This window comes from Lissotriton vulgaris, chromosome 7 (assembly GCF_964263255.1).
Source record: "Lissotriton vulgaris chromosome 7, aLisVul1.2, whole genome shotgun sequence".
NCBI classification, from domain to species: domain Eukaryota; kingdom Metazoa; phylum Chordata; class Amphibia; order Caudata; family Salamandridae; genus Lissotriton; species Lissotriton vulgaris.
The window spans coordinates 133,573,917-133,599,417 of NC_141695.1; the positions used below are offsets into that span (position 1 = coordinate 133,573,917).

General features: G+C 45.4%; 2 protein-coding genes across 2 annotated transcripts in view; both read right to left on the reverse strand.

Annotated features, from left to right (window-relative positions):
- LOC147701002 (phospholipase A2 inhibitor and Ly6/PLAUR domain-containing protein-like) overlaps window positions 1-25,501 on the reverse strand; it is a 243,572-nt gene that overhangs the window by 158,932 nt on the left and 59,139 nt on the right. The gene's annotated exons all lie outside the window — the stretch shown is intronic.
- Window positions 7,320-9,019, reverse strand: LOC147701004 (uncharacterized). The gene is made up of 2 exons (XM_086928561.1): window positions 8,599-9,019; window positions 7,320-8,323 (listed from the first exon to the last, which is right to left on the reverse strand). The coding sequence occupies exons 1-2, from the start codon at window positions 9,017-9,019 to the stop codon at window positions 7,320-7,322; spliced, it is 1,425 nt and encodes a 474-aa protein (XP_086784687.1).

A 25,501-nucleotide genomic window follows, 5' to 3' on the forward strand; every position in this document is an offset into this window, starting at 1 on the left:
ATTTTTAGGGTTCAGGGCTGGGTTTCGGTTATGGAGTACAGGGTTATTTTTAGGTTTCAGGGTTGGGTTTGGGTTTTGGGGTACAGGGGTATTTTTAGGTTTCAGGGCTGGGTTTGGGTTTTGGGGTGCAGGGGTATTTTTAGGTTTCAGGACTTGGTTTGGGTTTTGGGGTACAGGGGTATTTTTAGGTTTCAGGGCTGGGTTTGTGTTTTGGGGTACAGGGGTATTTTTAGGTTTAAGGGTTGGGTTTAGGTTTTGGGGTACAGCGGTATTTTTAGGTTTCAGAGTTGGGTTTGGGTTTTGGGGTACAGGGGTATTTTTAGGTTTCAGGGTTGGGTTTGGGTTTTGGGGTACAGGGGTATTTTTAGGGTTCAGGGCCAGGTTTGGGTTTTGGGCTACAGGGGTATTTTTAGGGTTCAGGGCTGGGTTTGGGTTTTGGGGTACAGGGGTATTTTTAGGCTTCAGGGCTGGGTTTGGGTTTTGGGGTACAGGGGTATTTTTAGGGTTCAGGGCTAGGTTTGGGTTTTTGGAGTACCCCGGTATTTTTGGGGTCAGGGCTGGGTTTGGGTTTTGGGGTACAGGGGTATTTTTAGGGTTCAGGGCTGGGTTTGGGTTTTGGGGTACAGGGGTATTTTTAGGGTTCAGGGCTGGGTTTGGGTTTTGGGGTACAGGGGTATTTTTAACATATATATTTACAAATTAAAAAATATAAATTAATATAATTAATTAAAATATTTATTAATAAAATATTTAATAATTAATTAAAATATATAATAAGTATTATTTACATTATATATTAATATTATATACCTACCTATACTTACGTTGTAATGGTATGCGTTGTAATAGTATCTGCGTTGTAGTGTAATGCGTTGTAAAGGTATTCGTTGTAAAAGGTCCTGCGTTGTAAAAAAAGCGTGGTAATGGTAAGCGTGCTAAAAGTATGCGTGCTAACATCATATATCCTTTCCATGTGTATCCCATGTCAGATAACCTTTCCGGGCTGTGATGAATATGTCTCTTTCTGCCATTTTATATTACAATGGTAGAGGTATGAAAATATTACTTTGTGTCAAGAATGTTATTGTACTTATTACCAACATATAAAAATGAATTTGATTTTTTTTTACGTTTAATTCTTAAATGTTTCTGTGCACTTAATGTACTTTTTCTTGTTTTCAGTTTCTGTTGAATTCAATTGAGATGCAGGTCAGGTGGGGCCTATTTCCCTATTGGATTGAACGTGTTTCTGTTTTGTTTTGTGTTTGGTTTGTTGTTACTTTGAATTTTAAGTTTGAATTTTACGCTTTTAGTGTTGGTGTTTGGTGTGTGTTTTATTACAATTACTCACTTTTAAGGTGTCTTTGTTGAGGTTCATATTTATAAAGTTGCAGCTGTTGGGTCAGCAGGATAGTGTTCTTCTTTCAAGTGTTAGCTAAGGTTTGTGAATATAAATGAAAATATAGGCATTAGCTATTTATATTAATTAAAATGTAATGCAATAGTTTGTTAGTTTATACTGCTTAAAGGTTTGTAATTAGGTTTCTGATGTGTCACTCCTGAGAATTCCATTACAAATCTGGTAGAGTGTTATTCTCTTTGAAGTTGTAGCATTTTTGCTGCAAAATGTATGTTATGTTATGTTATGTTACTTTATTTCTTTTATAGCGCACGGCTACTCCGGGGAGCATCCCGGCGCTTTAGCAAAGAATAACAGCATAAAAACGGCAATCACACAACAGAAAAGAAGAGAATGAAAAGGGTCTATTTCATAAAAAGCCATGTAGCTGTTTTTGTGCATTTTATACTGGTACAATATTTACCTAAAGATTTGCATTGGGTATTTTGTTTTATATTGAATTGTACAAAGTGTTTTAATGATCGTGCACCCTCTGATTTGATACATTTGAGGGTTTGTGACCACTAAAACACTTTTGTAAAAGTACGAAACTCATTTAACAATTCAGAAAAGGTCTTCCTGAATTCTTTAATTCGTTTAAGACAGCTAAAGAAATCACTATTTGAAAGGGCGTTTTAAAAGAGATTCCTTATAGTATGTATTAATGTTTTGCATCTAAAATCTAGTCTCAAAATGCTAATATTTTGCCACCAAGATAAAGGAGGTAGTAACGCATCGGCAAAGGGGAAGAGCGCCACAAGGCACCCCATCTCCTTTGTTAATGGGGAAAAACGGATTTTAAGAGTAGGCAGGGCACAGACCACTGCATCATCTTAAAGAAAAAGTTTAAATATTTTCATTTTCTTTCATTAAACTTATCCTGTTTTCCATTCAGGAAATTGGGCTACAGTTATAAAAACAACAATCTTTATTTATAAGCAATTATAGACATGGTGGTCTGTTGTCCCTAACTAGCTATGATGCATGTGATTGTAGCCAATCAGTGTAGTGAATATGTATGAGGAAGGTTGAATTGTGAACCACTACATTTCTGTATTGTTTTAAAACATCTTTTAATACTTATGCCAGTTCACACCACAATAGGAATGTGTTCAGTAAAGGTTGCTGTGCATATTGTAACTCCTCTCACATATGCATTCTTCGTACATGACATATGTACTGTTCAAGGTTTCTGTTTAAGTATTATACTTATGCATATTTTGAGATATGTTTACATCTAAATGTTTTGATGTGTAATTTTATTATTAAGTAATATTCTTTATTTCATGCGAGAGCATTTGTTAATATTTTCTAAGGTTTGTAATTGGTTAAGTTTGTTTTAATTAATTTGTACTGGTTTTTTGAGTAGATATGTTTAGATTGAGTATAATTTATTTGAAAACTATATGTTTATTTTGTGATCTTATGTGTTGTTGTGGGTAATTATAAATGAGGCAAAAAACTAATCAGTTTAGGTGATATTTTTGTTAGTCAATATTGTTTTTGATATTTTATTTATTTTGTAGATATTTAGTGGTTGGATGATATTTGGTTTATAAATATTGTTGTTATCAATATTTCCTATTTTAGACATTGTTGTCGGCCATATTGATGTTTTTAATTCATCATGGCTGCATGCTAATCTAGCATTTGTGCAGAAGCCCTTGCCTGTCCTTTGTAATGCAAGGCACAGAACCTGTTTTGTGTCCTGAAGAAGCGCACCAAGTACAACCTCATAGTAGGCATTGGATTTCTGTCCCTTTTCTGGGTGCATCACATCAAGTGCGAATGTGTGTGTGCAGCTTATGTGTAGCATATATATGGTGGTAGGACTCTGTGTGTGGAATGAGTCTGAATATTGGGACTAGGGAGATTCATTTTCAATGCACCTGGGATGGCATGACACAGGATGGAGGATGAGATCAGACCAGCTTACCTAGACCGTGGAAGTGTATTGCCTGCACTCCTCTGGAAGTGATGGAGGGTAGAGACAGGGCTACCCTGGGAAATTCAATGAGGATATTGCTGATAAAATGCATGTGGATACGTTCTCCCTAAGTTGTCTTCACATCCTGCCTGCAAATGTGCATCAATGTGGAATCCAAACAAGTCCATTTGTCCATTTGTCCATTTTTAAGATCTCCTTGGCCAAGGCAGGCTCCTCCGGGTCAACTGTGGCAGCTCCAGTATCAACCAGTTTTTTGGCATCGACTCAACAAAGCAGCCTGGAGGAGTGGCTTCTAAGGAGTCTAAGGAGTCTGTTTTCCCAGCTGTTTTCCCGGATGCCTTTTCTCCTTCGGATTATTCGTGAATAGGGGCTTTATCCCTGGAAACAACGCTTGAGAGGGCAAAGGAGAAGCGACAGCCTGCAGGAACTCAGGAAACACAGGTTTGTCTACCTCCTCAAGTGAAAGAAGCCTCAGAGATCTCGGAGGGCCCGGAGGCAGCCATAAGCGGAGTCATTAAGAGAGCCAAGAAACGCGGGGCATTGCCGCTGGTTCTGTGAGAGCTAGAGGGGACGAACAAGTCAAAAAGCTGCCGGTTGAGCAGCAAGACTTGGAACGCTCACCAAACAAAGCAATTTTCAGTGACTGCACCACGTTTCAAACATACCAGGTTAAAGGCAGGAGTATAAAGCCTGGGAGGACTAAGAGTAAACCAGAAGATAGTAAGACAGGATTACCCCTTCTTTAAGGTCGTACTTCAGAGTACAACCTTAGGATTTGAACATTACAATAAAGGGGGAAGATTTTAGAGGAGGACCCCCTGACTATCTGCCAGATAACCCTCTACTAAATGATAATATGGAGGCTGTTGGCCCTGTACCTATTCAGGCGGAGATGTCAATCACAGATGCTGAAAACATATCTGAGATTGTGACTGATAAAATAATAGAGCTGGTTCACCAAACTTATGCTGGAGCTGCTAGTCAAGAAAGCAGAGGGGCAGATAAAGGTCTTAAGTCTCAAGAATCGGTTGGGACTTCAGGAGGCTCATTGGAAACTCTTTTCACAACATTAACAGAGGACATAAAGAAAGGATTTTCCATATCGGCTGCCAACCAAGGTGAGATAAGAAATTCCTGTGAGTCCCTAGAAAGGAAGGTTGACCGTCTAAACTCTAGAACTGAGTCCCTAGAGAAATCTGTGGAAGAGCTGAAAGTTAATTTCGGGACAGCAGATGCTCTGATCCAGACATTAAAAATGGGGGAAGTTGCTCTCCGTGACAGAATGGAGATGTTGGAGAACAACTCCCGTAGGAACAACCTTCCCCTTATGAATATTCCAGTAGGAAGTGAAGGGTCTGATCTTAAAACATATATCATTTCATTACTTAAAGAAACTTTGTCGCTCGAATGAATCAGATGAAAACTTAGGAATTGATATACAGAGAATTCATAAAGAGCCTTTCGCAGGAACCCAAATAGAGCAAAGTCAAGAAAAATTCCTATTAATTTTCTCACCTATTCGCTGAAGGAGTACATTCTCAATTTGGCTTTAAAGACAAAACTCTAAGTGCCAGAGACTTCTCTATTGAAATTCAGTCAGATCTTGCCAGAGTCACCCTTGAAAGGCAGTGGGAGCTAGGCATAAATATGGACTATTTCAAGAAAGAAGGTGCAGTTGTGCAGTGGAAGTTCCCTGCCTTCCTGAAAGTTATACATAACAATAAAATGCATAACATAAGATCGGTTCAGGAGGCAGACCAGCTGCTTGGCACTGTTAGTAAAGATGTCCCTTAGGAGTAGCTCTTTATTATTTGGGTTTAGCTTAGTTTAGAAGAAGATAAGGCTTATTTGTGCTGTAATATTGAATCTTATCACCAAGCTCTCCTTCCTTCTATTTTGCCCAAATTAAAGTAAGAAATATGTAGGGAGGATAACATGAGACTCACTTATTCACTGACTTTTTAGTATTCACTAGGGGCCCGATGTAGGTAGGCCGTTACCAATCGGTAACGGCCGAAAATACCGATTTTGGGCCCTTACCGGTCGGTATACTGCCATCGAGATGTAGGGCAAAGAAAAAAGTCCAAATCGGACCAAAAACCGAATCGGAATGAGTACCGAATCGGAAATAATCCGATACGTACATACCGAAAATCGGATATGTAACGAATCGGTAACACACCGAATCGGATTAAAATACCGATTCGGTCCATGTACGGAATCGGTAGTGACACCGAATCAGACAAAAACCGAATCGGTCCATGTACCGAATCGGTAGTGACACCGATTCGGACATAAACCGAATCGGTTCATGTACTGAATCGGTAGTGACACCGATTCGGACAAAAACCGAATCGGTCCATGTACCGATTCGGTAGTGACACCGATTCGGACATAAACCGAATCGGTCCATGTACCGATTCGGTAGTGACACCGAATCGGACATAAGCCGAATCGGATAACCTACCAAATCGGTAGAATCACCGATCGGGAAAGTCCCCGAATCGGACAGATGGGGAGATGTAGGGAAGCACAGAAACACCGATTTCGGCTCAAATTCGGTGTTATTCACTCGGTATTTACCATGGATTACAATCAGGTGGTAACCAACTCCAACACATAAAAACACACCCAAAATGCATTGCAACTTGCAGGATGGCAGCTTTTTATGTCATTGCGAGGCGGCTACGGCTACAGCAGGAAGGACAGAGGGAATGGCAAAGAGAGGAACAGGTCTACAGACAGAGGATCACCCTGTTCATGCTCACAGAGGCAGAGATCCTACAGAGGTACAGGCTGGACTCAGACACCATTCTGGAGCTCATCAGGGACCTCAAACCACTGTTGGACCACCCCACCCCAAGGGCACACGCCATCCCAGCACATGTCCAGGTGCTATGCAGCTTACACCTGCTTGCGTCTGGCAGCTATCAAAGTGGATTTGCGGCGGTAGGAGGGGTGACCCAGAGCAGCCTGTCAAGGTTCTTCCACACATTCCTTGACGCCATGATACACAGGATGGACCAATACATCTCTTTCCCTGCAACCGACGCAGAACTGCTACAAACTAAAGCTGACTTCTACCAGATGGCACAATTTCCCCAAATCATTGGCTGCATAGATGGCACGCACATTCCGATTTGCCCCCCAGCTGACACAGAATACATATACCGCAATCGGAAGTCTATGCACACCATCAACGTGCAGGTGATCTGCAATGCGAAGTGCACCATCAGAGACCTGGTAGCAAAATTCCCAGGGAGTACCCACGACTCCTACATTTTTCAACAGAGCGGCATCTATGCACGGCTGATGGCTGGCGAATTTGGTGAAGGATACCTCCTAGGTGAGACACACCATCAGACCCCCATAACACAAAGTAGCTAGGTGTGATACATGTATGCATGTGAGTAATGTTACCCCTTTTCCTTCCAGGCGACAGTGCATATGCCCTCCGCTCTTTCATACTCACCCCCTACCTCAACCCCTCCACACCCAGCCAAAGGAGGTATAACCGGGCCCACAAAAGCACAAGGAATGTAGTTGAACGGACCTTTGGCATCTGGAAAAGTCGATTCAGATGCCTGCACAAGAGTGGAGGTGCAAGGCAGTATACCCCCATCACCTGCTGCAAGATCATAGTTGTCTGTGCAATGTTGCACAACCTTGCGGTGAAGAAGGGCACTGAGGTGGAGTTGTCTGACTACGAGGACCATGACGACGACGATGCTGTGCCACTAACACAGCCTGCTGGGGTGTCTACGCCAAGTGATGGCAGATACAGACGTGAGGAGATTACAGAAAACTATTTCTGAGTGAGTACAGATGCACAGACAGGTAAATGGTTGTGGGGAAAAGCAAATTTTAATAATGTTGCAACACCGTTACTGCACTGATGTGCAACAAAATAATATGTAATAGTAAAGAAAACAAATGTCCAAGGTCCGGTTTGCCTCACCCGCCCTGGCAAGCCTACTTCTTGGAGCGCTTGGCAGCCCCACTGGGGTGTGCCTCACCCCCTTCCGCATGTCCTGCGGCTTCTGCGGAGCGCCTGGTGCTCCTGCGCGGCTCTGACGCAGCGCTGGCCGGGCTGCTGCGGCTGCTGCTGTCCCCAGCATCCCCCAGGTCCAGGGCTGGATTGGCGGCAGTGTTGGAGATTATCATTGCCTCCATGGCTGTAGTGATGCGGGCCATTCCCCTGGTGACCTCGGCGGTGTTTTGAGTGAGACTTGCCTCCATATTGGCACCACGCTGACACAGTTGCGCGGTCACAGCAGCAAGGCGGCTAATGGAGCGGTTTTGCACGCGGGCATCCCGCCTGCGCGAATGCTCATGCTCCTCAAGTCTTCCGCACAACTGTGTTATGGCTGTGGTCAGCCTGCCAAGACCTGCAGCTACCTCCTTGTTAGTGTCTACAAATGCCTTGAAACCTTTCACCATCTCGCCCATCTGCAGGTTGTGCTGGCGGAGCTGGCGCTGGCAGGCCATGATGGACTTTGCCTGCTGCCGTTGGATTGTTACCATGCTGCCTTCAAGGCCCTGGAAGACACTGCCCTCCGGTGCCGGCGCTGCAGTGCTTGAAATGGCACGCCTCCGGGTACTGCTGCTGCCGCCCTGCTGTGTGGGCTGGGGTGCCACTGGTGTGGGTGTGGTGGTGGGCGGGGCCTGACCCGCTGCTCCCTGGATAGGGTTGACTGGAGCCACAGCCATACTCGTGGCAGGAGGTGGTGCAGGTGCAGGGTGGGCCCTTGTCGGAGAGTTCTCAGGGGAGAACAGCAAGGGGGGTGTGCCTGGCATTTGTGGGGAGTGTAGGAATGTATAGTCGATTACCAGTTCTCCCTCATTACCCTGGTCAATGCTGCTGTCCTTGTCCTCCTCCTCGGCAGCCTGACTCGTGCTAGGCCCTGCTACCGCACTGGTAGTTGGTGCTGGTGCTGGTGCCTCAGAAGGTAGTGGTCCTCCGCCTGATGGTGCCCCTAGGTATAAAGAAGCATTTGTTAATTGAGTGCCGATGTATTACAGTCACTACAATTAAAGCATTGCACATGTCCTTGCATCTCCTTTGAATGTGTTCCACTCTTTTCTATCTTGTGGTTCTGCACTGCCATATTTTGCTAACTTCTGCTGACTACATATACCATGATGCTTTTCTCTTGTATGTTGGTTACAGTACTGGGCTGGGGTTTGCCTGTGCATTGTGTCTAAAGGGGAGGTGTCTGGTAGGGTGGGTCATGATGCGCATGCTTCTTACCTGTAGCTGTAGCTCTGGCTGGGCTGTCCAGGGTCCCGATCCCTGTCACACACTCCCTCTCGATGGTGCTGGACACCAGTTCCTCCAGCTCAGTGAGGGGTGGCGCCGGGTTCCTGCCCCCACCTGTCAGTCCTGCTTGCCTCTGAATCTCAGCCATCTTTCGTTTGGTCAGGCTGCGAATGTCATGGAAGCGTTTTTTGAGGTGATCAAGGGACCTGGGGGTGACACCTACTGCGTTGACCTTTTCTGCAATCTCACTCCAGAGCCTCCTCTTCGTGCTGTCCGGCACAGTGAGGGACAGCCTCCCGAAGAGCTGCCTGTGCACCCTCACCACCTCCTCCACCAACACCTGCAGCTCCATGCTACTGAACTTTGGCTTTCTCTTCTGGCCAGCCTTCTGGCTCTCACTGGTGTTTGCCATCTTGCTCTCCACAGTTCTCTGCCTCCTGCTCCCACTGCTGCTCACTGTGAGTGTTCAGCTCAGGCTGGTTCTCCAGAATGTTCTTAATGAGCTGCACCTGCCTGGGTTGCCACTCCCTGCTTGGGTGGGGGAGGGGGGATCCACCTCATTGGCTGTATCGGATTTTGCCGATTCGGATTTTACCGAATCGGATTTTACCGAATCGGATTCTACCGATTCGGATTTTACCGAATCGGATCGTTCAATGCATTCCTATGGGCTTTTTGGCCATGGGGGTGTATTCCGACCTCCGAATCGGTAATTGCCGATTCGGATTTTGCCGATTCGGTAATTTCGGATTTGGTGGTAGCCGATTCGGTAATTTTCGATTCGGTGGTAGCCGATTCGGTACTTTCCGAATCGGTCCGTGCCGAATCGGTGCGTATCGAATCACACTACCGATGCCGACCGAATCGGTATTTTTTCGGTGTTTTTTTCCTACATCTCGTTTTCCGATTTCTGAATACCGATTCGGCCCGCCTCGGTATTTTTAAATCGGAAAAACCCATTTACCTACATCGGGCCCTTAGTTATTACCTTCTTTTTTACCTCAGTATAGGCTTAATTCTGTTTGGTTAGAGTATCACACATAGAATGGGATGGGGTAGCTCCGGGGTGCAATACCTGATCAACACCGGTCCAGATTAATAGGGGTAGGGTTCTCCGGGGGGGGGGGAGAGGGGTGGGTGAGGTTTGGGGGAGCACAGGAGGATAAAACATATAAATACCTCATTCATTCCAAGTATTTTAGATTTAGTCCAGATAGCTGTAGCAATATTTTGAGAGGCTTGGCACTGGTTCTTTCCTGGTTTAGTGCAGGTCCGGAAGCTCAGATTTAAACCACCATGAAAATACTCCAGATATTGTCCTGGATTGTCAATGGTATGCGGTTGAGGGCATGAAGTGCCAGAATTTTGCAATATCCTAAGGATTCTCCAGGTCAGGTCATCGTCATCCAGGAGACACACCTTCTTAAGGGGGAGGTTAAGGACATTTTCAAAACCAGAAATGGCTGGACACTTATTTGTACCAACCAGACGGCTAATATCAGAGGGGTCTTGATTCTTTTTAAAAAGCAAGCCAATACCCAGATTTTACAGCACCTGGAAGACCCATGTGGCAGATGGGTAATGGACATCCTTCTTACTTTGATTGACTATTATGGCCCTAATCAAGATGACCCTTCTTCTCTTAAAACAATCTTCTCACACCTTCTAGATTTTCCAGAACCAGTGATTGTGGCAGGAGATTATAATATTGTTCTTAACCCCCAAACTTAACAAATCTCCAAATAGCAGATCTGCCACTCCCTCAAAATCTAACGTATTTCTACAGACTATGATGACCCAAACGGGTCTATTCGATATATGAACGGAAAGGTCAGGTCAGCAATTGGGAGTATCATATAGAAATGTTAAATACCAACACCAGTCAAGAATTGATTATATCTTGGTTAGTCATGGCCTGAAAGGCAAGGTTTAAGATATAGGGCCAGGTGTAGGTAAATGAGAAACACTGATTTCTTAATAGCAAATTTTACAGACTCGCTATTAAGAAATCGGTATTTCCTATGTAGATAAAAATTCAGTAAAATTGTCCTTATTACCAAATCAGTAACTGAGATTTGGTAATAAGGAGTACCTACCCATTCATTTCAATGGGCTTGAATGCTCATAGGAATGAATGTGAAGATATTCAGTATTAGCGATTCGGTATTACCAATTCAGTAATACCAGGTGGTATTTCAAGGGTGCCAGGGACACCCTGTTGCACCCCTGAAATGTGCATGTGTGCACATGTGGCGCACATACATGCCCTAAGGGCATGGATGTGTGCCACATGGCACTTAAAAAAAGCAAAAAAGTGTTTTTTTAAGGAAAATTGGTAATTACCACCAACTTGAAGTTGGTGGTAATTACCTATTTCTTAAGGCTCAAAAGCACTCCTTAATGTGCTTCCCACATTGCATTTAACCACATCGCTGCTTGAGAGATTCGTCTGCTGTGCTGCACAGCAATAAAAACGGGTGTGGTCATGACGAGCTCAGCTCGTCATGAGCACAGGAGCACTGCACTGCATGACGAGCTGAGCTCGTCATGAGCATGGAAGGGGTTAAGGAATCGGTATTACCGATTTCTTAAATGCACGAGTAATAAGGAATCGGTATTAAGGAATTGGTATATACCGATTCCTTATTTACCGATTCCTTACCTTACCGAATGTTGGCGTTACTGACTGGTATTTAGCCACCTACATCTGGACCCTAATCTATTTGTCGTCCCGCATATCAGACCATTCCGGAATATTATTAGACCTTGACTGGAAACAGGCCCAGCAGACTAGAGATTGGTCTTTTGACCGAACATGGCTCCGGGAGGATTCTATCCTGAGAGACCAAATATTTGTGGGGATTAATTTAGGTCTTGGATTCCCTTAACGCTTTTTTAAGGGGTATCATTACTAGCAGGGTGAGTTACAGGAATCAAAAAATATAGGGGAGAGGTTGTATGTCTGGTGGCAGAAATGATGGTAGTGGAGGCAAAAGTGAATAGTCAGACTGGTTTTGGGATGAATCAAGAAGATCTGGATAAACGCAATAGATTAAAGGAGCAGCTGGAGGACGTGCTTCAAACTAGGCTTATGCGTAGATGGGAAGCAAGCAAGATCGCCCATTTTGAGGATGGGGAAGGGGCAGGAAAACTACTAGCACGGAAAGCAAAAGCAGACCGGCTCTGTAACCAGATCAAGGAAATTACCGCCTCAGATGGGGCCGTTGCTCTCTCCTCTGATGAAGAAATTGGTGAGGCCTTTTTTTAATGTTTCCAGGATATATACAAAGAAGTCTGTGTAGAAGACAGGCCTAAAGTCAAGGAATGGTTGGATAGGACCGCACTGTCATCTTTGAGCCCTAAACAGAAGGAAGAGTTAGAACAAGATATCCCTCAAGAGGAAGGGAAGAAGGTCTTGGCTGCCTGCAAGAGAGGCAAAGCTGCTGGCCCTGATGGGCTTCCAGCGGAGTCTTTGGGGATCTTTAGGAGTGGTAATAATCCAGGTTCTAACTCAATTATTTAACAAGATTTTAGCAGAGGGAGTAAGCCCCCCGGGTCTTGGAACCATGCTACAGTTGTCTTGATCTTAAAACCTGGTAAAAATCCAGCTAACTGTGGGTCATATCAACCCATCTTGCTTCTAAATATGGATTATAGAATCTTTGCCTCTATTCTGGCATCCAGGTTGGTGTTGGCAGCGGACGACATTTTTCATTCAGATAAAAATAGGTTTGTGAAAGGAAGACATCTACCAGACCTTACACGTGATCTAGCTGGAGCAATAGATATTGCTTCCACCTACTCACTCTCGCTTGCAAACTTGAATCTGAATGCCACCAAGGCTTTTGACATAGTAAACTGGGTTTACCTGTCAGAAGCCATAGAAAGATTTCATTTGGGTAAAATGTTTAGTCGCACCATTCAGCAGTTATATCAAGCACCGTCAGCTAGGCTGTTGGTCAATGGTAATCTGACTAAACTACTTAAGATCACTAGGGGTACCAGGCAGGGCTGCCCTCTTTCCTCTCTCCTTTTTAATATGTATATAGAGCCCTTTGCTCAAAGGCTCAGAGATGACCTTAGTATTGTATCTTTTAGACATGGGGAGTGAGAGAGGAATGGGCCCTATATGCAGATGATATTCTGGTCTTATCTGCAGATCTGGAAACAGCATTCCCGGCAGTCATCAGAATGGCACAAGAATTCAAGCAGGTCTCAGGATATGAGGTGAATGCCGGGAAGACTGAGATCATGACTTGGAATCTTGAAAAGAGCCAACACCAGGTTAGCCCTAACATGAGATATCTGGGCATTAGAATCGTCCAGGACATAGCTAAGATTGCAAAAGTAAATCTAGTGCGAGTCTCAAGGGAGTGTCAAAAACAGATAAAAGCTTGGGCCAATCTCCCTTTAACTATTCTTGGAGGGTTAATCTAGTTAAAATAATGGCACCACCCAAGATAACCTTTCTTTTTAATTCAATCCCCCTACACTTTGACAAACTAGCCATTGATAAATTTCAGCAGGCTATAAACGCTTTTATTTGGGCATACATAACCACCAGAACAGCCTGGAAAAAGTTAAGGCGTAGGAGAGAGAAAGGGGGTCTCGCGTTACCAGGCCTACAGTATTATGCTTGGGCCTTTCAATTCTCATATTCCTGGGATGCTGTTAAAAATGCCTGTTGGTAGAGGGGGAGGAAGTATGTTTCTAGCCATATTAAGAGGGTCTAGCCTACCAGAGGAGGGCTTTTTGTTTAAATTTGGAGAGCCAAATTGTTTTTTAAAGGTTAAACTCAAAGTCCTTTAGGTCATGGCTTGAGCATGGGCTGGACTAAAACATCTGGTGGGCCTCAATTACTTTTCAAGCTTAGCACCACTCTGCAGGGTCGCCGGAATGTCTGCAGAAAGGACTTGCTTTACCACTAAGAGAAGCAGGTCTGAAATGATGGGGCGATCTAGTCTATGAGGACACACTCATTTCATAGTAACAATAGAGGAAGAGAGTGGGAGTGGGCCTTTCAAAGTGTAAGTATCTCCAGTTGCAGAGTTGGGTTCAAACTCAGAAAAGACAGAAAAACCCTATAGGCAATAGCAGTAGTCTTGAACAACAGCTAGCGGTTAGGCCAGTGGGAAAGAAGGAGGTTTCCTACTGGTACTGGGCAATAGGAGGGGAAGTTGATGGAGATTTTAAACTCGCAAATGAAGTATGGAGTGAACATCTTCCAAATGTACAGTGTGAGCAAACGTGGCAAGCCTGCTTGGCTGAAGAAAAATCATCTATTTACTGTACATAGGGCCTATCTTTCTCCCCTAAGATTGTCTGAGTTTTTGAACGGGGATACAGTTAGTTGTAGGAAATGTGGTCTAGTTGAAGACTCAGACACACATAGGTTCAAAGAGTGTCCCTTCATTGTTCTATTTTGGGAAGAAGTACGGAAGACATTGGAGAGTATTTTGAGAGCCCCACCTCACATGGATTTAGCCTTGATTATTTTTGCAGTACTAAACAAGTTACTGGTCCAGGAAGTTCTCCAGTATTTTACGCTGTGTTGCTACCTAAGAGGCAACTATGTTAGCATTGGATAGAAACTATTCCTCCTATTCACTCTGAATGGTTTGCATTAATGTGCGAGACATCTAGGATAGACCTGTCTGGAACTTTCAGCAGAAAAAGGTCAGCGTTCTGGGACCTGTTGCTAAAGTGGGTTAGGGCATGAATGAAAGGGAAGCTTGCTCTTGTTTTATCTATGTTCTCATGAAGACCGTGTCCTATGATTATGCCTCTTTGCGCTCTCCGGACTATGTTGGGCTCCCTCTGTTGTTTGCCAACGAATATGTCCATCAGGTCCTTGAGCATCTAGTCGGAGAGAAACCTCTCCCCTTTCAAGGGGAAATAACATTCACGTCTGCTAATGTATCTTACAGGCTGAAGGCATCATGAGATCCTAAAATAACGCTGACTCAGTTCAGATCGTTGAGTAATGGTAAGGACAGGGTAAAATATGAGGTGAATGAGGACAAAAAAAGATCTCCTTGACCAAGAAAGGGAGTGGTCAACAAAGTTCTCAAGCAGTTGCAGTGTAACCATGGATGTTGTCATCATGACAACCAGTCATCCAGGGGTGAGAAAGCATTGCCTGAACTCTGCACAATGTACCGGAGATGCTTAAGGTCTTCCTTTCACATAGAAACCTGCCTGTCTGCTCAGAGAGGGAAATACAGCTCCCAGCCCTGCAGGAGGCTAAACTGACCAGGAGGAGAAGCCAGCTGGATTCCCAGTATGAGCAACACGCAGAAGTTGCCCTTTGCAGCAAAGTCAGAGCTTACCCATGACATGAGGTGTCTTCGAGCCTCCCATTGCCAGCCCACTACAGGCTATGAACAGAAATAAATCCAAGAAATCATCCTGTGCTGCCAGGCGATCCTTTGAGTCCTGAAGGGTTGGTGCTGGTGCTGTTTTTGAAACCCTCGCAAAGCAGCCATTGCTACCAACATCGAAGGTGACCCAGGCCTGGCAGCCAAATCTTATTGAAGTGCCCACACTTGTGAACCTAGCTTGTAAATTGTAACTTCCTGTCCAAGGTACCCTTAGGACCTCGGCCTGCATTTGCAGTTGCCAGAATAAACTAAGCAGGTCTGCTGAGCTGCTCTTCTTATGTGCCTCTGGTCCCAAGCAAAACTGCAGCTGCATATCAGGGGTGCCCAGAAACACGACAGACATCCACACAACAGGCATCCACTCATGATGATCTCCTCCTTAAATGTAGAACCCATAAAGATGTACCTATATCTTCTCTTAATGATGATCGACTTTATAGATTTAGAGCCCAAAAAGGTGTGCCCACCCTTATTATTAGGAATCACTGACAAAATATCGACTATCACAATATCAAGGCGCAACAATATAGTGACAAAAATATCGAAGTCAAGAATATCGACATCCTATCTACATCATGGTAAGTACAAAAATGTCAGAAAAAAATATTGATGTCTAAAATGTTAAAAAAATTATTTTAAATAAAGTAAATAATACATATAATGATAAGAAACATAATTAAAAATATTTTAAAATGTTTAAAATCATAACTAATACATATAATGTTAAAATAAATCAAACATATACATATAAAATATAGCATCGTTAACAGTTGCTCGGAGCTTAGAGACGCACTCGAACTGAAGCTTTGACAAAGTCTTTATTCTCTGAAATAGCAAATGCAAAATGATAGCTGATACAGCCTGACGCATTTCGGATTTTTTTTTCCTTAATCATAGGCACAGAACAAAGCTCCACAATCCTGCCACCACACCAGATTTTAATTGTTTTTCTCTCCAATGGGATACTACTACGCTGGTCCCCCGTTGTTCAGTGCGACTTGTAGTGTGGTCGCAATCTCTTCCCAAATGGGCACTGTGTTGCCTCACACTGCACCACCCTAGGATCCCAAACGAGCCATAGGAGCGGAATTATGCCAGATCCGGTATGTGGAACTGTTGCTCTATGGATTTTTAACAGTGATGAATTTTGAGGCTCATTGAAGGGCTTTGGATATTTTACAGCTTAGATCAATCATGCGGTTGAGCTGGACATTGCAGATTTTGAAATATGGTTCCACGCCATGGATCCAGCCTTGCAATTTCAGATTTACAAATGCAGAAACTGAAGTATTTCTCAGAGGAAACAAATGTGAAACTTCCTTTGCCCTTTCCAGTGGCGGTGCATCCATCGGGGGCATTGGGGCGTTTCCCCACTAGCCATGTGGACAACGGTCATGTTGATGCTGCTCATACACGCTTATTTCATTAAAAAAATATTTCTGAGAGCGCACTCAATTGTGACTCGCCTGGAAAGAGGTCTTCCGGGAAAAGCCCGACTGAACCGGGGTCATCGCGCTGCGGAAGGACTGTGGGGCGGGGCTGCGGCATTGAGTGACAGCGCAGCAGAATAGAGATTTAGCCAGCAGCAGTGAGTGTGTGCATGTCAATTTTAGGCCTAGTAATTTTTAGTACTGGCCTGCGCATGCGCACACGCAGTACTGCTTCTGTCCTCCCTAAATTGTAACTTGGAGACTGGCAGGGACCCGGGTCTCATTATGGGCAGGAATAACCCTGTTCTTAGCCAATCCTGGCACAGTAGCGCTGCTAATGCTGCGCCAGGATTGACTGGAGTCACCGCGCTGACTGCAGATGGAGAGGCGGCCTCCCCAGTAACTCCTGCGATCTGTTGTCACCTGCGCACCGACTGCTTGCCGGCCACTGGGCTAGGTGAGGGGCAGCTCGACTACCATGACGACACGCCAGGCCAGGCCAGGGAGGGCTCGCGCTGCATGTGCACCTGTGGACAGTGGTCCCCTCAGTGTCAGTCACTGCTGTAACTACTGCAGTTCACCCAATATGTCACCGGAAGGGTCCGCACCTCATGGCCCCCCCATGTTCTTTTTGCCGCTGGGCTCAAATTCACGCTGCTGCCATATCCATTCTCGCCGCGGACTAGGACCGTGATCGGACCATCTGAGGTGCAACTAGTCTGTGAGGGGTCGTTCGAACCCAGCTGTCATTGGGACATGCAAGGTAATAATGTGTGTTCTGTTTTTCAAAGAAGCACACTGTAATGTGTTCAAATTAAAATGTTCAGTTCAGCTCAAGGGCATTTCTGCTTTTCAAGAAAAGTGTTTTATGTAGCAATCACAGGCTAAGGCACAGTTACTTCACAAACTCTCTTTTGAGTGTGAGCTTGAAAAAAGAAGTGAAAATCTAGTACGACCAAAAAATGTTGAGTTGAAACGTGACCTTAACTTGGGAATCTGGCACTATCACATTTAGACAGTGGGGTGCTTAGGGGTAAGTTGCGTGTGCTAATGACCACTGGTGAAGAAGAAAAACAAATACGATTTTTTTTGACAACTTCGGGGAAGGGCAGTCCATTGCAGATCATCGGTAATGGTAAATGAACTGTTTAGGGCTATGTTGCACCTTAAAACGATGGGGTTAATAACTTAATAATACTTTGCTATTGGTGGCGAAAATCAGTGCTAACAAGAACCCCGACCTGGCCCAAATTAAGTAATAAACACCTCGCACTGACCCGGCGCTGTTCTACGTGATATCTATATCTCCCACCCTGCACCACCCCTCTACACGTGGGTAGGCCCAACACTTCGTGGCGCCACCCCAGGGGATAGCCAGCCTTGCCCACCCCCAAAGGTGATGCACTGCAAGACCGGCTCTAGTCTGTCGTCTGGAGCTCTCCGGCACCACCAAGGTTCTCCTGGCTTAGCGACAGTCACTGCTTAGCGATAAACAGACCGGAGGACTGCCTGCACTGGGGGGGGCAGCTGCCAGCTGGCAACCTAGCGCTGGGGCAGCAAGTGGTGCTTTGACCTTCTGTGCCACACATTGGGCATAGCGTCCGTGAGGACCGTCCTTGACCTGGATGCACATCGTCATCCCGACTCCGGCCTGCAAAGCCCGGCGCAGTGGAGGAAGAATTAACCCAGCCTCCCCAGGCAGTAACTCCTGGGCTGCGCACCAACTGCTTGCCGGCCACTGCAGCTCGACTCCCATGATGCCAGGCCAGGCCAGATAGGGCTGGTGCACACCTGTGGCCCCCTCACTCACTGCACCCAATATGTTACGGGAAGGGTCCCCGCCTCATGGCCCCCCTTGTCAGTCACCCCTGCCATGCCCTTAACTATAAACCCCTCGTGCCGACCCGGCGCAGTTCTACATATTGTCCGCCCCGCACCCCTCTACACGTGGGCATGCCCAACTCTTGGTGCCAGGGGATAGCCTTGCCCAAACCCAGCAGGTGATGAGCGTACACTGGGAGAGAGACCGGCTCTGCCGTCGTCAGCTCCGGCAGAGTCTGGCACTAGGAAAGAAACCCTACTCAGTAGTTATTAGTGCATTCTCTGGGAAGGTGTGGCAGTTGATCTTGTTGTCATGTAACCCTAGCACTAGTGTGGCCTTATCATAGATGTGCATTCAGGAGCTGACCGAGTGTTGACTTTTAACACGTTTGGAGAAGGTGAATTAAGTGTGCAGTGGCATCCTTTCTGTTGTACTTATTGTGAGGTTACATTACAATAAGAAATTGGAAGATGCAGTTGCTGTCTTACAGGCAGCATGTGTCAGCCTGAGAGTGTGCAAGTTAAATTTCCATTGACTGAATAGTGTATCAAACAGCATTTCTTCACTAAGATATGCGATTTACGAATAATATAAATATACTCACTGATTGTTAGGGGCCAGTACTAGGTGTCATTGAGCCGAGCGAAGGAACAGAAAAGGATCACAGGAATAAAGTTTCATTTCGAGATGTTTACTTATATTTCTTTATTTTCCCAGTGTTAGACCTGTCAGCCCTAGGGTGGTCTTTCCCTATTTTTTTTCGCCCTTGCCTCATTTTTCCCACCTTCTTATTGTTGGCCTTAGGTCTCCGGGCACCTTCCCATTGCTAATCAATGCTAAGATGCAGGGGCTCTCCTCCCCCAACATGGCTGCCACTGACCCCTGCTACTGCAGAGTGGTCTTTTTAGACGCACTCTAGTAGCCAGGAGCTGGCTGGAACCCCTAAACATTGTAGCAATGCCAGCCTGCCTGCCTGCCCATAGCTAGAGTGAGGGAGCTCCTGGAACCTTCCAGAATAGGGGAGTGGTCACCAACTGCCAACTGCCACTATAAAAGAAAAGGGAGGGAAACTTTCTAGTCAGTTGGGGCATCGCTGACCTGGGAGACCCTACGCAGGAGACTTAGGCGATAGGGCCTAGTCAGGAACCTATACCACTGGGGGGGACAGGGTTTAGGCGCTGCCCACCAAGCTGAGTAAGGAACACTGAACTAGCCCACTGATCTGGCCCGGCGGGAGGGTAACCCTGGGACCCCCTGAAGTGACCTGCTGAAGAAGCTGAAGAAGCTTGACCAGCCTTCAACTCAACCCCCCCCTTCTCTTCAAGTATTCAAGTAATTCAACCCAAGGGTGCCAGAACCAACAAGCGCCAAGAAGAAACTCCCCTGCACTAATCAGGACTTCTGGGGATCAGCCAGGTACTGGGCTGTGCCAATTCTGCCACTCTGTCTGCCCTGTGGCCCCAGTGCTGTCCTGCCTCATCTCCCCTGCTGAAACTGAACTGTGCTGCTCCTTAGCGCTCCCCTGCTATGTCCTGAGAAGCGCTGTGAGCCGAGAGACTGTTGCTGCCTGAAGCGCTGTCTCTACCGAACGATGTGCCCCCACGAACTGCGGTGCCCTTACAAGTGCTAGCCCCTGAACTGCCTAATTTGGTTGTAGCGCTAACAGGCCATCAAGCATTGTAATTGCACCTCAAGCACTCTCGTGTGTGCCTTCAGAGAAGCGCTGTAATTGCGCCTCAAGCGCTCACCTGCCGAAACCTGTGAGGACTTCCAAACGCTCCTTGGACCCGCGAGGCGTTGTGCAATTTGAGCGCTGTGGGCTCCCTCGCAGCGCCGCCCCCTCAACGGTGCTGTCCTCAACATATCACCGCTGCAGCCCGGCCCCAGAGTGACGAGTCTCCACGGCGGCCTCCGGAGCCTGAGGTAGGCCGCCGTGAACTCCAGTCGGCCGTGCTAGGCCTGCAGCCACCCCCACCATCACCACGTGATGGGGGCCCCCGCCCTCGTCATTGGCCAGGCCCCGCCCTCGCCACTGATTGGCCCTGGCCCCGAGAAGTGCTTGGAGGCCCGGGACCGGAAAAGAATCCGCGCGGAGGCTCAGGAGGAGCCCCCCCACCAGCCGTCACCAGCCCCGAAGGGACGTCCCATCCACCGAAGGCCCAGACATCGCCGGGGAAGGCGCTGAAGTGAGCACGCGGCCCGGGTATAATCAGCACTGGAGATCTCTGCAAGGGCTCCCCCAGGAGCCAAAGCACCAGGTAACCCCTGGGAGAAGAGGGCGGGGGTCTGGAGAAGAGCGGGCCTCCCATGAACTGAGAGGAAGCCCTGTGACCGCCCCTCTCCTGGGGAAACTGTTGTTAGGCCCCGTTGGCCCGAGTTGTACGTAGAAGGTCCTCTGGACTGGGCGAGAGACCGAAGGGTACAGCCGGCCTACTCTGCTGCCCTCTCGCATAGGGGCTTGTGTTTAAGGAGCCGGGTGTTGCAGAACTGGGCCCTGTTGTAGTTGCCCCCCGTAAGGAGACTGTTGGGGAACTGATTTTGTCAGAGCCTGTTGCCTAAGTCCCAAGAGATCGTGGTACTTGTAGCCAGGCCGGAATGATGAAATGTTTGACCTATTCTTCCTGAAGTGTTTCACCTAACAACAGGCTCATCCTTACTTAATGAATTGGGGGTTCGTCTTCCCTTCTTCCCTGATGAGATGTTGATTCATACCTAATAGAATGTTATGCAGATGCTCACTGGAAGATTTTACCAATGCTAAATTAAATGCTATAATCGTGTCTAATGCAGTATTTCCCGAAAGGCCTACAGTTATTTACTATTTATTATTTAATTATTTATGTATCTATGACTGTGTAATGAAAAATATGCTCTTTTAAGGATGTTAATGAGTGATTACTACTGTGATTTTTGATTGCCCTGATCTTGATCTTAGATAAAACCTATTAATTTGAATCAAACATTCTGGTGTAGTCTCAGTCTTTGCGTGCATTTATTGTCTCGGTGGATGTGTGTGCTGTGTAGTCACTTAACACCTAAGCTTCAGGTGCCTACCCGCTTGAGCCAGGCTACCCCTGGGGAACTCTTGATTCCAGTTCCTACACCCAGTAACAGCTTTTTTCAGACACAAAGCAAGAGACAGGAGAGGGGGAGTCAAAGTATGGGAGGGGTGGATAAAGATGGGGAGAGACTGAGAGAGGAAAAGATAAAGACTTTAACATCCAGTGTCAATGTGACACCAAGACAGACACTGAAAGAAAGAGGAAGACATAAGACAGGGACTCTGAGACAGCCAAACTGAGGCAGAAAATACAAAGGCACTCAGAGCAGTAAGACATGCAAAGAGAGGAAGAGAGAAAGTGGAATGGCAGATAGGGAGGGAGGCAGAGAAAGGGAGAGACAGGTTAAATACAAAGATGCGGAGAGACATAATTCGGGAATAAATTGGGAAAGACACAGTTTGACAGAGAGAAAGATTTTGTGACAGCAAGAAAAAAGAGAAAACAGGAGAAAAGAAGGCGAGAAAGCCAGAGAACATGAGAAATGAATGGGGAGTGTGAAAGAGACAGAAGAAAAGATGGAGAGAAAGAAGAGAAATATAAAATGAGGAGCGAATAGGGAAATAAGGAAAGAGAGAGAGACAGCACAAGACAATTACAGACAACTGAAAAAAGGGAGAGAGAGAAACTTGAAGCAAAAAACAGAGGACGATGAAGAGACAAGGAGGGAGAGGCAGGGAAGGCAGGGAGGCTTCAAAAAATGAGGGAAAAAGTGAAATAAGGAGCGAAAAAGGAAACTAAACACATTTCATATTTGTAGAATGTGGGCCTTTCCACATATGCCTTTAGATTTGTCGCAGATGACAGTGAAGTTTTTTGATTCTTTGTCTCTGTAGTGCTTGTTAGATTTTTTGGCCTAGGCATAACTTTTTTCTTCCCTGAGTTGGTGTGCCTTAACCCTAGATTTTGAGGCACTCCTTTCTGAGCACTGCAGCACTGCCGCTCCAAGCCTTCCTCCAGGACTAATATTGCGGCTAAAACCCACCTGTCTACATATATGATTTTGGGCCGGCGGCCCCCTTCTGATCGTGTGGTCAACTGTGGACATCCACAAATGACTGCCCCTGCACACCCCAACTTAAAGGACCCGCTGCTGCTGTTTCTTCTAGAACTGCCTTTTCTAGAACCAACACACAGTGCACTAATGGCTTATCTGGTGTCCCTATACAGCACTACTTGTAAGACTGCGCCTCTTGTTTCACACCTTGACGTTGCACATTGTCCTTATTTTTACAGTATTGTTGTTGCTAACTGAGCACTGTTCAATCCCCCCACCTTTCCATTCCCCTTTGGGGAAGCCAGATGACAACATAAGGCAGGTGGGAAGGCATGGGAGAGCAAACTGAAAACAGGGGGAAAGCAATTCTGAGGTGTTGCCCAATAAGGAATGAAAAGATAAATTTTGCCACAAACGTTTGGTCCTTGTTTTTTCAGTGGAAAAGCCTTAATGTAGGATTCAAAGTGAAGGCAGGGTGAAGAAGCATTCTTAAGCATGAAGGACGCCTTAGAAGAGCCCCAGTCACAAGCTAAGGGATTCAGGCACCTTGGGCTCCCACTGGTTAATTGCTGACAAGAAGAGCCAAAGCTAGGCAGCATAGATCCCAGCCCATATCAAGTTCCTAAAGGTGCTGTTGCACCAAGGATAGTGTTAATGTTTTTCCTATAGAGAGATCAGAGTTTTGTCTAATGGAAGTTTTGACTCATGGAAAGGTAGCACAGAAGGTTAATGTACCTGCTGCAAAGAACATGTACCTGATGCATATCACAAAATGCACATGATGTAAATAGGTCAGTGAGTCAATGCATTTGTCAGAGAGATAATTTTGTTACTTGCAGTTTGTAAGTAAAAATCCAAACATACAACAGTGAGCTATTAACTTTCATCTAAGAGCTGCATGAAAACTGCAAGGTAAAATGGTAGCGTTATGCCCCCCTCCCCCCAGTTTTTATTTGATTACCCGTTCCTAATGTCTCGAAAATAAATTGTCCTATTTTTATTTTAAGCACCTGGTAAAGCCTGACAACCTGAACCTTTACCTAACTTTTTGGGGGAAAAAAACAAGAGGCCCCAACCTCCTTTGCTGCTCTTTCATCCAGGCTAGGACCCAGCAAACAACTGTGTTCAAGGTAAGGAAACTGCTGATATTTTTTTTAGATTGGAGTTAGGGCTATGTTTGTGGTCACTCTACATGGTGGTTGGGGTGGGTGCGCATTCTGAACATTCTACCCTCAGTGGATGGAATTTACTAATACTGAGCCTTAACCCTGTGCTTGGGGCAATAACTGTTGTTAAAGGCACTATTTATTCCTTGCCCTGTTCAAGGCCCTCAAACAGTGTGTTTCAGTGCCTTCAGCAACCACTATGGCACACAGAGGAAGCAGACAGTAAGGTTGTATTTTTAGCAGTCCTGTTGTCCAAAGGGGAGCTTTTGGAAATATATTGTGGTAATGCACAAGATATATGTATTTGTACTGAAATTTGATATTATTGCACCAAATCTTATACACTGTACTTTGACTTTTGACAGGCTTCTTTAATATTGGTAAGGACAGCATCGGCATGATGAATACGATACAACAATTAATTACACAGTCATTCCATGCACGGCCACTAGAAGATAAACTACAGATAAAGAGATTAGGACCTGATCCGTCTGACCTCCAACTGCAACAAGTAACCCACGACAGAGGAAAATCTTACAATCGTACATTCTCAAACACTGGGTACACAATAGCTGATTGGCTTACAGGGTGCCCTTCAAAAAACAGAATGTTTTGCTGCCCCAGCTTGCTGTTTAATGGTGACTTTCCTTGGACAAGAGAAGGAGTGAAAGACTTTAAGCATCTGTCTGAAAAAATAAAAAAGCATGCACACACAAGAAAGCATATGGAAAACGTGACGAGACTGGGAATGTTGGGAGACGCACCAATTGAGCAGCACATAAGCGATGCATATCGCCAAACAATACAAAAACACAATTAAACAATTGATAGGAATAGGCACATACTATCAAAAATAATTGATTGCATTAGTTTCTGTGGTGCTTTTGAACTGGCATTGCGATGCCATGATGAATCAGAAGGTTCCACAAATTCTGGAATATTTTTAGGTCTTGTGGATTTAGTAGCAAGCATAGACAAGGAAATGGAAGCACATTTAGCAGGTGCTACAGTCTTTAAGGGCAACTCTAAAACGAACTCCTTGAGTGTATGCTAGAAATTATGAGAAGCCATATTGTCCAAGAGTTGCAAAACACAGTCTTTGTGGCTATTCAGGCTGATGACACCACTGATGTGGCCACACAAACACAGTCTGTATTAGTATTTCAGTACCTGGACAATGGCTATATTAATGTGGAGAGGTTCTATGGTTTCACTCATTTAAGAGACTCCAGTGAAGAAACCATTACTGCAGCTATACTGCGTCAACTGAACTTAATTTTTCCAGAGGCGCATCAAAAAGAAAAACTTATTGCACAAAGCTATGATGGTGCATCTGTAATGAGTGGAAACCACAGGGAAGTACAGAAAAGAATTAGAGATGTGTACCCGTATGCTCATTATGTGCACTGTTACGCCCATCAACTTAATCTTATAATGCAACAAGCAGTTTCAGAGATCTCCGAGACACAAATTTTCTTCCAGGATGTAGGAGGCATGGCAGCATTCTTCTCACGTTCCCTAAAAAGAATGGAGGCACTTCAGGTGATTGTGGACAAAAGGGTTCCAAGGGAAGCCTCAACTTGTTGGAACGATAACATACGTACATTCCAACTAATATTTCAGTATGGGGAGGACCTTGTGAAATGTTTTGAAACCATTGAAGCCAATGAAACCTTTGATTTCAAAAGTCACAGTGAAGCCCGTGGCTTTGCTAGAACACTAAAAGATAGAGAGTTTCAGTTCTTTCTGTTTTTATTTGAAAAGATAATGTCAGCTGTGGAGATTTTATACAATCAGTTACAAGGACGAGACATAGATACTGTCTCTGTGAAAAGATATACCACAAACTTTGTCGGAAGCATAAACAGAGTGAGAGATGAGGTTTAAAATTTAGACAGCCAACTGCCAGCGGCTTCAACTTTTTCAAACCACAGTAAAAACATCACCACTCTGGTCTGAAGTGCAAAAGAGATATGTGACATTGTAACTGTGCATGCACAAGAGCGTTTGGCTTTCACAAAACATTTGGGGAGTGCTGCA